Source organism: Eschrichtius robustus, chromosome 11, assembly GCF_028021215.1.
Source record: "Eschrichtius robustus isolate mEscRob2 chromosome 11, mEscRob2.pri, whole genome shotgun sequence".
In the NCBI taxonomy this organism is placed as follows: domain Eukaryota; kingdom Metazoa; phylum Chordata; class Mammalia; order Artiodactyla; family Eschrichtiidae; genus Eschrichtius; species Eschrichtius robustus.
This window is the reverse complement of record NC_090834.1, coordinates 105,172,389-105,187,533: the sequence shown is the minus strand read 5'-3', so window position 1 is coordinate 105,187,533 and position 15,145 is coordinate 105,172,389. Positions and strand designations below refer to the sequence as shown.

At 47.1% G+C, this 15,145-nt stretch overlaps 1 protein-coding gene across 1 annotated transcript; it reads left to right on the top strand.

The window, feature by feature from the left end:
• The first annotated feature begins 32 nt into the window (after positions 1–32).
• Positions 33–15,128, top strand: TUT1 (terminal uridylyl transferase 1, U6 snRNA-specific). Its single transcript, XM_068554121.1, has 9 exons — positions 33–169; positions 1,824–2,014; positions 10,107–10,422; positions 10,607–10,707; positions 11,856–12,325; positions 12,906–13,015; positions 13,181–13,291; positions 13,473–13,565; positions 13,935–15,128. The coding sequence occupies exons 1-9, from the start codon at positions 88–90 to the stop codon at positions 15,083–15,085; spliced, it is 2,625 nt and encodes an 874-aa protein (XP_068410222.1). The 5' UTR covers positions 33–87; the 3' UTR covers positions 15,086–15,128.
• Positions 15,129–15,145: the final 17 nt, after the last annotated feature.

Sequence of the window (15,145 nt, the reverse complement as noted above, 5' to 3'; positions counted from 1 at the left end):
AGTTGCTTCCCAGCGTGTTGCAATTTGTAGAAGTGAGTTCCGGTCGTGGCCGAAGTGGTTGCATTTTGTTAGTACCGGACGGTTGTGATGGCTGCGGTGGATTCGGATGTCGAACCGCTGCCTCGCGGGGGTTTCCGCTGCTGCCTCTGCCACGTCACTACGGCCAACCGTAAGCGGTGGCTAGTGAGGGGGGTGTTTATGGGCTTTCGTCTTTGGGTCCTAACGAAGCTTAGGGTTATAGGTCATAGTTCTTGCCAAGTCGGTTCGTAGGGTCTCACCTCCGTTTTCTCTCCGCTGTCCGAAGGGATTACAGAGTGGGGGAGAGTCCCACCACCTTACACCCCAGCTTCCCAGTATCCGAAATCTCGACGACAGAAGTTTCGTTATTTCCTCTTTAACCGTCATCTACTGGATATTCCCTTTGTGCCTGCTACTCCGCTGGGCTCTAGCGCGGGGAGAGGGGATTTAGAGATGAAGGAGCTCACCACCTAGAGATGGAGACAATTTCAGTACCCTATAGATGTGTTTGGAAAGCTTCAGGATCACAGAGAAGGTAGTAATTAAGTGAGGGAAGCCCTACAGAGGAGCTTCCCAAAGGCGGAGATGGGGGAAGTAGCATGGTATGCGTGTTTGGAACGTGGGTTTGGAAAAGGAAACAAGGTCCTTTTATGACAGCGCAAGAGGCTCAATGAAACCTCATATTCCACTTTTGAAGTCTGGAATCATAATCTCCCCTAAACATGATCTTTCATTCTCCTTTTCCTTTGTGAATGGCACTACCACTTGTCCAGTAGGGCAAGCCAGAAGTCCAGGATAGTCTTCTCTGGCCCCACATATACATTGGTGACATCAAGCAGCTGACTCAAAATGTAATAAAAATTTAAAAATCAGCTAAGTTTTCCCGCATTCACCATGTACCAGACTCTCAGGCAAGTGCTATATATGAATAATATCAATGTGGTAGGTACTATTATTATCTCCATTTTATACCTGAGGAGACATGAACAGCGAGGTTAAGTAAGTTGCCCAAGATTTCGCACAGCTTGACGGAGCTGGGATTTGATTCTGGGTAGTGTGACTTTTGATCCTGCACTTGTAATCTCTATACTATACTCAGAAATGATAAATGGGAAATAGTCTAGGGTCCTGATTTGTTTAGTTCTTCTATAAATGACCTAGATAAGTTACCTGTTAATTTCTTTGCAGTGTGCAGGTGTTGCTCTACCTAGCACTTGTAGATAGTTCAAGAAATACTTGTGGGGCTTCCCCCCAGGTGGCGCACGGGTTAAGAATCCGCCTGCCAATGCAGGGGACACAGGTTCCAGCCCTGGTCCGGGAAGATCCCACATGCCGCAGAGCAACTAAGCCCGTGCGCCACAACTACTGAGCCTGCACTCTAGAGCCTGCGAGCCACAGCTACTGAGCCCACGTGCCACAACTGCTGAAACCCGTGCGCCTAGAGCCTGCGCTCCGCAACAAGAGAAGCCACTGCAATAAGAAGCCCGCGCACTGCAACGAAGACCCAATGCAGCCAAAAAAAAAAATAAATGAAATTGAAAAAAAAAAAAGAAATGTGTTTCTATTAAAAAAAAAAAAAAAGAAATACTTGTGTACAGCCAGTTCTCCTGGGAACCACTTAAAATGCTTTATATAGACAAATGGACAAGAGAGGAAGCTGCAAGGAGCCAGGACTTTGTCATTCAAAGGTCACATTTTCTATGGCTTGGAAGAATCAGTAGGATCTAGGTATGCCGAGAACAAAGTCGGGGTAGGTACACTGAAGTGCAATTCGGATGTTTTTGTCCTCACGTTTGTCTTTGCAGGACCCAGCCTAGAGGCCCACCTGGGAGGCCGGAAGCACCGGCACCTGGTAGAACTACGAGCTGCTCGAAAGGCCCAGGGACTTCGAAGCGTGTTTGTCAGTGGCTTTCCCCGGGATGTGGATTCTACTCAGCTCTCTGAGTACTTCCAGGCATTTGGACCTGTGGCCAGTGTTGTCATGGACAAGGACAAGGTAGAGTGAGTGGCTCTGGGGGTAAAGAATGAGTCAGATGTCCTGCACACCAAAAGAAACGGGGGAGGGAGACCAGCAGCCTGTTTCTGCTGGTTCCTAATGTGGCTTGCCCTTGGTGGACACTCCAGTACTTGGGCTAGTCCAGCTTTGTGAGTCTCTCACCCTCGCCCCCCACCCCTGCTTGGATTTTATCAGTTTGTCAGAATTAGTCATTGGGGAACTTGTTGGTCATTTGTTTATTCAGTCAGTCTTTTATTTGCCAAATATTTATTAGCTGCTAACTTTGTACTAGGCACTGCTTAGAACTGCATTCTGAGTAGTGCATAGGGTAGTCATGGTGCCTGCTTGCATAGACCGTACAGTCTAGTGGAGGAAGTAGACAATTAAATGAGTAACTACTACAGTGAAGTGGGTGCTTTAAGACCACACCATTGGGAGATCTATCCTAACCCTTCAAGAGACTGGTTGATAAACCAGCTAGCAGTTTATTAAGTTATGCTGAAAGGTACTGAGGTCATCGGTCAGAACACCCTGTCCTCTGGACAATGCAAGACAAACAGACTTGTTCTTTGTGGTCCTTTTTGTCTTGCTTCCATGCCGACCTTTTGTCAGAGTCTCTCTAGTCCCCTGGAAAAAGTTTGCCGTTGTGGTGCTGTGCTCCGTGGTCATATTGTAGCTCTGAGGCTACACTCTGGTTTTGTGGGCTTAGATGACCCCAAATCTACTTAGCAGCCCAGGTCTTCTCTTACCGCGCCATGGGGTCTGTTTTTCTTAGAAATTGCATTCAGCAACCGACTCACAATAGCTTAAACAAACAGGGTTCAATTGTTCTCTTATAACAAGAAGTCCAGACCTGGGCCGTCCAAGATTTTACTGTTTTCCTGCTCTGTCAATTATTGGCATATGGCTCTCACTTCTTAGTTGTGATTATGCTGGTTCCACATCTTCCGGCAAGAAGAAGCAGGTTGAAGGGCAGACCATCAAAGGCTAGGGTCATCTGAGTCTGATCTCTTCCCCCGCTTTCTTTATTTCCCAGGAAAATATTTCTCAGGAAAATATTTCTCAGAGGCCTCTTCAGCAGACATCTCCTTATATTTCATTGTCCAGAACTCTTGTCTATCGCCTGGTTACTCCTAGCTACAGGGAAGCCTGGGAAATGAAGTTTTTTTAGCTGCGCACTTTGCCCCTCTGAGCAAAAAGCAGGGTTCTGGGCTTCCCTGGTGGCGCAGTGGTTGAGAATCTGCCTGCCAATGCAGGGGACACGGGTTCGAGCCCTGGTCTGGGAAGATCCCACATGCCGCGGAGCAACTGGGCCCATGAGCCACAACTACTGAGCCTGCGCGTCTGGAGCCTGTGCTCCGCAGTAAGAGAGGCCGCGATAGTGAGAGGCCCGCGCACCGCGATGAAGAGTGGCCCCCGCTCGCCGCAACTAGAGAAAGCCCTCGCACAGAAACGAAGACCCAACCATAAATAAATAAATAAAAAATTAAAAAAAAAAAAAAAAAAAAAAAAAAGCAGGGTTCTGTTAGTAAGGAAGTTAGGAGAACGTATATTGGGTGGGCAATTGGCAGTGTCTGTCCCAAGTGACTTCTTCAGAAAGCTCAGTGCCACCATTTTTGTTCATATTTGTTTCAATTGTAAAGAAAGATCTTTTTCTGAACTTAAACCTCAAGTTTTTGAGGCTTCTATCAATAATTATAACAATAATGACTAAAATTTTTATTGAGCAATTATTATGCACCAATTATATGCTAAGTACTGTATATCTTATTTAATTTCCACAACATTTCCTTGAGATCATCACTGGGAAAGTTGGAGGTTTGGGGGAGTCCCTACTTGGGAGGCAGTCACGAGTTACTTAACCTCTCTGAGTTTCAGTTGCTTTTTTTTTTTTTTTATTTTTTCTTAATTAATTAATTCATTCATTCATTCATTTTTGGCTGTGTTGGGTCTTCGTTTCTGTGCGAGGGCTTTCTCTAGTTGCGGCGAGCGGGGGCCACTCTTCATCGCGGTGCGCGGGCCTCTCACTATCGCGGCCTCTCTTGTTGCGGAGCACAGGCTCCAGACGCGCAGGCTCAGTAGTTGTGGCTCACGGGCTCCGTTACTCCGCGGCACGTGGGATCTTCCCAGACCAGGGCTCGAGCCCGTGTCCCCTGCATTGGCAGGCAGATTCTCAACCACTGCGCCACCAGGGAAGCCCCTCAGTTTCTTAATTTGTAAAAAGGGAATAATAATACATACCTTGTTGGGGGAATCTTACGAGACTTCGAGAACAGCTTACATGAACTGTTCGGTTAATAATAAGCCCTCAGGGGGCACGGGTTCAGTCCCTGGTTGGGGAACTAAGATCTTGCATATCACACAGCGCAGCCTAAAAAAAACAAAAAACAAAAAAGTTGCAAAAAAAAAAAAAAAGTCCTCAGTAAATAGTGGCTCTAGTTGGGGATGCCGGTATTGAGAGGAGAAAAATGGCGGGGACACGTCCTTCTGAATCTGCTTATGCTGCCCTCCCTGATGCCTTTTGTGCAGTTCTTGAGAGAAATATGTGTGCACAGACAAGGCCAGGCAAAGAGACACCTAATTGCTAGCTGGGGCTTCGGCTGCAAACTTGGTGTTGCACTGCAGTCTGTTGAGCTGTGTGATTCCTCAGAATCAGAAGATTGGCCAGGGCAGGCCCAAGTGGCTGCCTTTCTCCTTAGTTTCACTTTGGTTCTTTGTGCTGTTTGACATAGGGTAGAAGTGAGGGTAGACAGGGGACCCCCTTTTCTTTTTCCCCGCCTTGTATTGTCAATTGATATCATATATTATTAAGATATATAATTCACTGGTTGTTAGTATATTTGCAAGATTCTGCAACCATCATATGATCTAATTCCAGAATGTTTTTTATCACCCCAAAGAGAAACTGTGAACCTATTATCTGTCATTCTCCAATTGTGATTCAGGCCTGTGTGCTGGTGAAGCCATCCCCCTGGTTAATTTTTGTATATGGCGTGAGGTAGGGGTCCAACATCATTCTTTTACATGTGGTTGTCCAGTTATCCCAGTTGAGAAGACTGTTCTTTTCCCATTGAATGGTCTTAACACCTTTGTTGAAAATCAGTTGGTCACAGATGTACGAGTTTATTTCTGGAGTCTCAATTACATTCTCTTCATCTGAATGTCTGTCCTTTTTAAAAAAAAAAATTAATTAATTTTTGGCTGCGTTGGGTCTTCGTTGCTGCACGCGGGCTTTCTCTAGTTGTGGCGAGCAGGGGCTAACCCTTCGTTGCGGTGCGCAGGCGTCTCATTGCGGTGGCTTCTCTTTGTTGCAGAGCATGGGCTCAGGAGCGCGGGCTTCAGTAGTTGTGGCTTGTGGGCTTAGTTGCTCTGCAGCATGTGGGATCTTCCTGGACCAGGGCTTGAACCTGTGTCCCCTGCCTTGGCAGGCGGATGCTTAACCACTGCACCACCAGGGAAGTCCTGAATGTCTGTCTTTATGCCAGTACCACACCGTCTTTTTTTTTTTTAATACTTTATTTATTTATTTTATTTATTTATTTATGACTGTGTTGGGTCTCTTAGTTTTCGTGTGAGGGCTTTCTCTAGTTGCGGCAAGTGGGGCCCACTCTTCATCGCGGTGCGCGGGCTGCTCTTCATCGTGGTGCGCGGGCCTTTCACTATCGCAGCCCCTCCCGTTGCGGGGCACAGGCTCCAGACGCGCAGGCTCAGTAGTTGTGGCTCACGGGCCCAGTTGCTCCGCGGCATGTGGGATCTTCCCAGACCAGGGCTCGAACCCGTGTCCCCTGCATTAGCAGGCAGATTCTCAACCACTGCGCCACCAGGGAAGCCCTTTTTTTTTTTTTTTTAATTAAAAAATTGCTTGAGAATTCCCTGGTGGTACCGTGGTTAGGACTCGGTGCTTTGGCTGTCGGGGACTGGGTTCAGTCCCTAGTCAGGGAACTAAGATCCCGCGAGCTGTGTGGCATGGCCAAAAAAAAATTTTTTTTAATTGAGGCAACATTGGTTTGTAACATTATATAAATTTTATGTGTACAACATTATATTTCTATTTCTGTATACCCTACAGCATGGTCACCACCAAAAATTTAGCTTCCATCCATCACCATACAGTTGATCCCCTTTACCCATTTTGCTCCGCTCCTTCCCCTCTGATAATCACTACTCCTGTCTGTATCTGTGTGTTTGTTTTTGTTTGGTTTGTTCATTTATTTATTTATTTAATAGATGTTTTTATGGTACATATAGTACTTTATTTTTTTAAAAACGATTTATTTATTTATTTTGGCTGCGCCGGGTCTTAGTTGCAGCACGCGGGATCTTTGTTGCGGCACGTGGGATCTTTTAGTTGCAGCATGCGGACTTCTTAGTTGCAGCATGCGGGATCTAGTTCCCCGACCAGGGCTTGAACCCGGCCCCCTGCACTGGGATCGTGGAGTCTTACCCACTAGACCGCCAGGGAAGTCCCTGTTCATTTATTTTGTTTTTTGTTTGTTTTTTATATTCCATATATAAGTGAGATCATATGGTATTTGTCTTTCTTTGTCTTACTCATTTCGCTTAGCATAATACCCTCAAAGTCCATCCGTGTTATTGCAAATGACAAAATTTTTTTTTTTTTAAGTAGCTGAGTAATATTCTATTGTATATATACACCTCATCTTCTTTATCCATTCATCCATTCAGGGGCACTTAGGTTGTTTCCATACCTTGGCTATTGTAAATAATGCTGCAGTGAACATAGGGGTGCATATATCTTTTCAAATAAGCGTTTTCATTTTCTTTGTATAATAACCCAGGAGTGGAATTGCTGGATTGAATGGTAATTTTAGTATTAATTTTTTTGAGGAATCTCCATACTGTTTTCCATAGTGGCTGCACCACTTTATATTCCCAGCAGTGCATGAGGGTTCCCTTTTCTCCACATCCTCGCCAAGACTTATTTCTTGCCTTTTTGATAATAGCCATTCTAATAGGCATGAGGTGATATCTCATTGTAGTTTTTTTTTTTTTAAATCTTTTTGGCTGTGTTGGGTCTTCATTGCTGTGCACGGGCTTTCTCTAGTTGTGGCATGCGGGGGCTACTCTTCCTTGCGGTTGCGTCTCTTGTTGTGGAGCACGGGCTCTAGGCATGCTGGCTTCATTAGTTGTAGCACGTGGGCTCAGTAGTTGTGGCTCCTGGGCTCTAGAGCGCAGGTTCAGTAGTCGTGGCGCACGGGCTTAGTTGCTCCGCGGCACGTGGGATCTTCCCGGACCAGGGCTCAAACCCGTGTCCCCTGCATTGGCAGGCGGATTCTTAACCACTGCGCCACCAGGGAAGTCCAGTCTTTTTGTTTTTAAAATTTTGGTTGAGTTGTATAAGTTCTTTATATATTTTGGATATCAGCCCATTATCAGATGTATCATTTGCAAATATCTTCTCCCATTTGGTGGGTTGTCTTTTTATTTTATTGATGGTTTCCTTTGTTGTGCAGAAGCTTTTTAGTTTGATGTCGTCCCATTTGTTTATTTTTGGTTTTGTTTCTCTTGCTTGAGGAGACATATCTAGAAAGATATTAAGACCAGTATCAAAGAGCTTACTGCCAGTGTTTTCTTCTAGGAGTTTTATGGTTTCAAGTGTTACAGTCAAGTCTTTAATCTATTTTGAGTTGATATTTGTGTGTGGTGTGAGATAGTGATCTAGTTTCATTTTTTGCATGTGGCTGTCAAGTTTTCCAAACACCGTTTATTGAAGAGACTGTTCTTACTCCATTGTATGTTCTTTGCTCCTTGTTGTAAATTAATTGTCCATATACATGTGGGTTTATTTCTGGGCTCTCAGTTCTGTTCCATTGATCTGTGTGTCTGTTTTTCTGCCAATACCATGCTGTTTTGCTTATTATGATTTTGTAATATAGTTTGAAATCAGTGAGTGTGATACCTCCAGTTCTTTTTTCTCAGGATTGCTTTGGCTATTTGGGGTCTTTTGTGGTTCCTATAAATTTCAGAATTTTTTGTTCTGTTTTGGTGAAAAATGTCCTTGGGATTTTGATAGGGATTGCATTGAATCTGTAGATTGCCTTAGGACATTTCGACAATGTTAATTCTTCTAATCCATGAGCATGGAATGTTTTTCTATTTATTTGTGTCTTCTTCAGTTTCCTTCAAAAATGACTTATAGTTTTCAGTGTATATGTCTTTCACCTCCTTAAAGTTTATTCCTAGGTATTTTATTCTCTTTGTTGTGATCGTAAATAGTTTTCTTAATTTCTCTTTCTGCTGGCTGATTGTTAGCATATAGAAAGAGAACAGATTTTTGTATGTTGATTTTTGTACCCTGCAACTTGACTGTATTCATTTATTATTTCTAGTGGGTTTTGGTAGAGTCTTTAAGGTTTTCTGTATATAAAGTCATGTCAACTGCAAATCGTGATAGTTTTGCTTCTCCTTCCCAATTTGATGCCTTTTATTTCTTTTTCTTGTCTAATTTCTCTGGCTAGGACTTCAATACTGTTTTGAATAAGAGTGGTGAGAGTGGGCATCCTTGTCTTGTTCCTGATAGCTTTCAGTTTTTCACCATTGAGTATGATGTTAGCTATGGGTTTGTCATATATGACTTCTATTATGTTGCGGTGCATTCCTTCTCTACCCATTTTATTGAGAGTTTCTATCATAAATGGGTATTGAATCTTGTCAAATGCTTTTTCTACATCTATTGAGATGATATTTTTATTCTTCAGTTTGTTAAAGTATGTGTCTTGTTGATTGATTCACGGATGTTGAACCATCCCTGCATCCCTGAAATAAATCCCACTTGATGGTGGTGTATGATCCTTTTAAGGTATTACTGTATTGGATTTGCTAATACTTTGTTGCGCATTTTTGCATCTATGTTCCCGAGAGATATTAGCCTGTAGTTTTCTTTTTTTGTGTTGTCTTTGTATGGTTTTGGTATCGGTGATGTTGGCCTTGTAAAAATAAGTTAGGAAGTGTTCCCTCCTCTTCAATTTTTTGGAATAGTTTGAGAAGGATAGGTATTAAGTCTTTGATGGTCCTGGACTTTTGTTTTTTGGGAAACTTTTTGATTACTGTTTCAGTCTCCTTACTCGTGATCAGTCTGTTCAGGTTTTCCATTTCTTCATGATTCAGTCTTGGAAGGTTGTGTGATTCTAAGAATTTGTCCCTTTCTTCTAGGTTGTCCCTTTGTAGGTTTGTTGGTGTATAGCTGTTCATATTCATAATATTCTCTTACCCTTTGTATTTCTGTGGTATCCGTCGTTATTTCTCCTCTTTCATTTCTGATTTTATTTATCAGAGGCTTCTCTCTTTTTTTTCTTAGTGAGTCTAGCTAAAGTTTTGTCACTAGTACCACACTGTCTTGATTACTGTAGAGAATACCTTTGTATAAGCAGGATGAGGTTCTAGCTTTACCACTGAAGAGAATATAAAAAAATATGGCCTTTTGCCAGAGCAGTTATATTTTTTCTGCTCCTGCTAACGTTTTACCTTAAAAAATGACCCAATGCATATCATTAAACTCAACCAAATCATAGCAGCACTGCTGTCACATTGCTGGTAAGTTCGTCAAAGATAGGGTTTATGTGTTTATATTTATGCCTAACACAGTGATCATTACATGGATTCTTAATATTAAAAGAGTCTAATTAAAGCAGGAAAAGTTAGGGGGTGAGTCATAGTATTATCAGTGAAACGTCATTGGGAAGACTGGGGTTTTATAAAATAGGTAAAATGAGGTTTTTCAGAGGCAGGCTTGGGTGAGAATAAAATGTATGCGATTTGAGTGAAGGAGATAGTTGCTTTTCTTAATATGTTCCCTGATGGGAATTCCCTGGCGGTCCAGTGATTAGGACTCCACGCTTTCGCTGCCAAGGGCGCGGGTTCAGTCCCTGCTAGGGGAACTAAGATCCCATAAGCCTTGAGGCGTGGCCTAAATAAATAAATAAATAAGTTCCCTGATGTTATGGAAACAGCAAACAAATACTCCCAATTTATATGGTGGTCCCCATTTTAAAGATTCTCACCCACCGTCAGACCATGTGTTTGGATTCTAGGTTCCAAAACCATCATCATTGTCCCTGTTGTGGTTTGACAGGGAGTGTTTGCCATTGTGGAGATGGGGGACGTGGGTGCCCGGGAAGCTGTCCTCTCACAGCCCCAGCACAGCTTGGGAGGACATCGCCTGAGGGTCCGGCCACGGGAGCAGAAAGAGTTCCAGAGCCCAGCCTCCAAGTCCCCCAAAGGAGTGGCCCCCGACAGTCACCAGCTGGCAAAAGCACTAGCGGAGGCCCCGGACGTGGAGGCGCAGATGGCGAAGCTCGTGGGGCTGAGGGAGCTGTCTGAGGCCGAGCGGCAGCTTCGGAGCCTCGTGGTGGCCCTGGTGCAGGAGGTCTTCACAGAGTTCTTCCCTGGTGAGTCACCTCCCTCACTGTGTCTGAGCCCTCCCTGTCCTTCCTCCCCTGTGTTTGCATCCCCAGTCCTCCCTCAGCTAGTGGTGTTCATTTGCCTGCTTTTCCATCTTTGTGCCCCATTTTGTTCTTCCACCACTTACTCCCTGCAGTGTCTCTTGACCTTTATTCTCTGCTCGGCACCCAGGCTGTGTGGTCCATCCTTTTGGCTCTTCCATAAACAGCTTTGACGTCCATGGCTGTGATCTTGACCTCTTCCTGGATCTGGGGGACTTGGACGAGCCCCAGGTATGTGACCATGGAGGCAGCTGTGAAGAGTTAGTGGAAATGGTCATGTGACTCTGGGCAAGCACTTGACCTCTCGTGCCTTAGTTCCTCATCTATAAAATGGGGGTAATAGGACCTGCCTGAAAGGGTTATTATAATTGGAGAAATGTGAATGTGTATGGATATTGGATAGGATAAAATGAATCAACATGGGATAAATGGCATTTGTAACAGGAAAAATACCACATTTCAAAATAGCATGCATAATATCTTATTCGGGGAGATAATGGGTTATGTTTTTGCTTATCTGTGTTTTCTAACATCTAATGTACAGATCCTGCCTTGGGAATAGGAAAGGGTCATTATTATTATTATTTTTTTTAATTAATTAATTGATTTTATTTTATTTTTGGCTGTGTTGGGTCTTCGTTTCCGTGCGAGGGCTTTCCCTAGCCGCGGCAAGCGGGGGCCACTCCTCATCGCGGTACGCGGGCCTCTCACTATCGCGGCCTCTCCTGTTGCGGAGCACAGGCTCCAGACGCGCAGGCTCAGTAGTCGTGGCCCACGGGCCCAGCCGCTCCGCAGCACGTGGGATCCTCCCAGACCAGGGCTCGAACCCACGTCCCCTGCACTGGCAGGCAGACTCCCAACCACTGCGCCACCAGGGAAACCCTATTTTTTAAATAGACTATTTTTTAGAGCTGTTTTAGGTTCATAACAAAATTGAGCAGAAAGTACAGCGTTCCCATATATCTCTCGCCCACAAAAGGTTTTTTGGGTTTTTTTTTGCTGCACCTCACAGCTTGCAGATCTTAGTTCCCCGACCAGGGATCGAACCCGTGCCCCCTGCAGTGGAAGCGCACTGGAGTCCTAACCACTGGACCACCAGGGAATTCCCTCTTTAGTCTTATTTAATCTGGAACGGTTCCTCTGCCTTTTTTTGTTTTTCATGACAATAATGTTTTTGTAAAATACTGACCGTTTATTTTATGGCATTAAAAGGTTAATATTAAAAAAGGCTTGTGAAGGTTAAATGAGTTAACATTTATAAAGCCTTTAGAATAGGGCCTGGCACATAATAAGCAGTAATAGATATATCTTAGGGATGGAATGTTCCCCGGTTAGGGGACCCCAGGTGAGGCAGTTACTCAGCTCATTTCCATCCACAGCCAGCCCCAAAGGCTGCAGAATCTCCATCCTTGGACTCGGCCCTTGCATCCCCACTGGACCCTCAAGCCCTGGCCTGCACCCCAGCCTCCCCTCCAGACTCACAGCCTCCAGCTTCTCCCCAAGACTCGGAAGCCCTGGACTGTGAAGCCCCTTCCTCCTCCCTGGCACCCCGGACTCCAGACTCTGCTTTGGCCTCTGAGACCCTCGCCTCTCCCCAGTCCCTGCCCACATCCTCGCCACTGCAGGAGGACCGGGGAGAGGGGGGCCTGGGGAAGGCCATGGAACTGGCAGAGGCCCTGAAGGGGGAGAAAGCAGAAGGGGGAGCCATGCTGGAGCTGGTGGGATCCATTCTTCGGGGCTGTGTCCCTGGAGTGTACCGAGTCCAAACTGTGCCCTCTGCCCGACGCCCTGTGGTCAAGTTCTGCCATCGGCCTTCAGGTCTCCACGGTGACATCTCCCTCAGTAACAGGTACCTTTGTTTGGGGGGCGGCGGGGAAGGCCAGATGGGCACTCTGGGGAGGTTGAGGAGGGCGCCCTGCACCAGCTGAGCCTTGAGGTTGTCCTTATTTGGTCCTGTCTCTCTTTCTGATGCTCATCTCATGTCTGGCTTTCACTTTCAATGTTTGGAAAGTGTGTTTCTTGGGATACTGTTTTTAAGGATTTAGGAAAGAGTTCCATGGTTGAATAAGTTTTAGCATTGGGAAATGCTAAGTTAAACACAGGCAGGTTTCTCCCTTCCCTCCCTCTCCCCCACTTCCTCTTTCCTCCTCCTCCCTCCCTTCCTATCTTTGTTTCTTTGCATAGTAAAGGCTCTGATCAGTCTTACAATAACGTGCTCTGTAACTGTCTTAAGACATTTATAGGATGTAGTGTTTCCCAGACACATTTGATGTTCTTTTGTACATACTCTCTCCAGACCATGTCAGAAAACTCCTCGGGAAACCCTCTGTTGGCCTTCTTCCAGCTGGCCCCCATTACACAAGCCTGGAATGAGAGCTGGGGGTGATAGGTTCCTGAGCCCTAACACCCTTGTCCCCCCTCTGTCCCAGGCTGGCCCTGCATAACTCCCGCTTCCTGAGCCTCTGCTCTGAGCTGGATGGGCGAGTACGGCCCCTTGTGTACACTCTGCGCTGCTGGGCTCAGGGTCGAGGGCTGTCAGGTGAGAATGAATCAGGACAGACTTGGGGCTGTGTTCGTGTCGGGGCAAAGGCAGGGGACTCAGGGAGAGAAGGAAGGCGGCAGGTACAGGAACCGGGGTTGCGAAAACTGCCAAGGAGGGTATCAGAACCGCCTCTAATCTAACCGGAATTGATTATTTACCCAGGGAGTGGCCCACTTCTCAATAACTACGCCCTGACCTTGCTCGTGATCTATTTCCTTCAGACCAGGGACCCTCCTGTGTTGCCCACTGTGTCCCAGCTCACCCAGAAAGCAGGTACAGTAGCCCGGCCTCCACCCGCTGTGTCTCGTGAGCTTCATCTCTCTTCTTCATCTCACTTAGACATATTGAGCTCCCCTGGGAATGAGATCTCTGCTATCACTCCCATATCCACCCTCCCCCGCCCCCCTTAATCTTCCTGCTTCCAGGCTCACCCTCACCTTTTTTACGTTCATAGGTGAGGGCGAACAGGTGGAGGTTGATGGCTGGGACTGTAGTTTCCCCAGGGATGCCTCGAGACTGGAGCCCAGCACCAATAAGGAGTCCCTGAGTGAGTTTGGGGAGCCTGGGAGAGGACTAATAAATGGTGCTAATGACACAGTTACTGGCACACAGCAACCTCGTGGGATAGCTAATATTGTTATTGCCACTTTACAGATGAAGAAACCATGCCTTGGAGTAATTAAGTGGCTTGCCCAAGGTCATGCTGCTGGCAAGGGGAAGGGGCAGTATCTGGGGCACCACGGGAGAGAAGTTTGACCTCTTGTTTATAGGGATCAGAGGAGCCTGGCTCTGGCACTCTTCTGAGCCGCTTGGGAGGGAAAAAGAAAGTCCAGCTAAGGGAATGGCTCTGGCACAGGGCTGATCTCACTTCTGGCCTCCAAGCGACCTCTTTTCCCTGGTCTTTCTCCTCCTCCAGGTTCCCTGCTGGCCCAGTTCTTCTCCTGCGTCTCTTGTTGGGATCTTCGTGGCTCACTGCTGTCCCTGCGGGAGGGTCAGGCACTGCCTGTGGCAGGGGGCCTGCCCTCTAATCTCTGGGAGGGTCTGCGCCTCGGTCCCATGAATCTCCAGGACCCCTTTGACCTGAGTCACAATGTGGCAGCCAATGTGACCAGCCGGGTGGCCGGGCGGCTACAGAACTGCTGCCAAGCGGCAGCCAGTTACTGCCGAAGCCTTCAGTACCAGTGCCGTTCCTCCCGGGGTCGGGACTGGGGGCTGCTTCCCCTTCTGCAGCCCAGCTCCCCTAGCTCCCTGCTGTCTGCAACACCCATCCCCTTACCCCCCGCTCCCTTCACCCAGCTCACTGCTGCCCTGGCCCAGGTGTTACAGGAAGCTTTGGGGTGCCATGTAGAACAGGGAACCAAGAGACTGCGGTCAGAGGGAGGTGGAACTGGGGAGCCTCCCCAGGGAGGGACAAGCAAAAGATTGAAACTAGACGGACAGAAAAAAAGCTGTGAGGAGGGGCAGGAGGAGCAGCAGGGATGTGCAAGGGACCACGGTGAAGAGGGGGTGGAAGAAATGGTGATAGAGGTTGGAGAGTCGGTGCAAGACTGGGCCATGAGGAGCCCTGGGCAGCCAGGGGAGCCGGCCCCGATGACCGGAAGGCATCTAGGCACTGGAGAAGAGGGGCAGTCAGGCCCCGCAGCGCTGGCCGAGCAGGGGCCCAGAGGACCTGAGGCAGCCCGAGAAGGGTCTCGGGCCGAGGCAGGGAAGGGGGCGTCGCTCTCCTCAGTGGGCTGGCGCTGTGCCTTGTGCCACCGAGTGTGGCAGGGGCGGCGGCGTGCCCGAAGACGCTTGCAGCAGCAAACCAAGGAAGGAGGTGGAGCTGGTGCTGGCACAGGAGCAGAGTGGCTGGCAACTGAGGCTCGGGTCACCCGGCAGCTGAGAGGCCTGAGCAGTACTGAACAGGCACCAGGGGCCGAGCCACTCCTGACCTTCGTGGTGTCTGTCTCCCAGGCTGACCAGACTCTCACTGTGACCCCACTCCGGGATTCTCAAGGCCTCTTCCCTGATCTCCATCATTTCTTGCAGGTTTTCCTCCCTCAAGCACTTCGAAACCTGCTCAAGTGAAGATGGGGACCCTAAAGGGCAATAAAGCTGCTAGTTTAATAAACACTAGTTTCTGCTAAT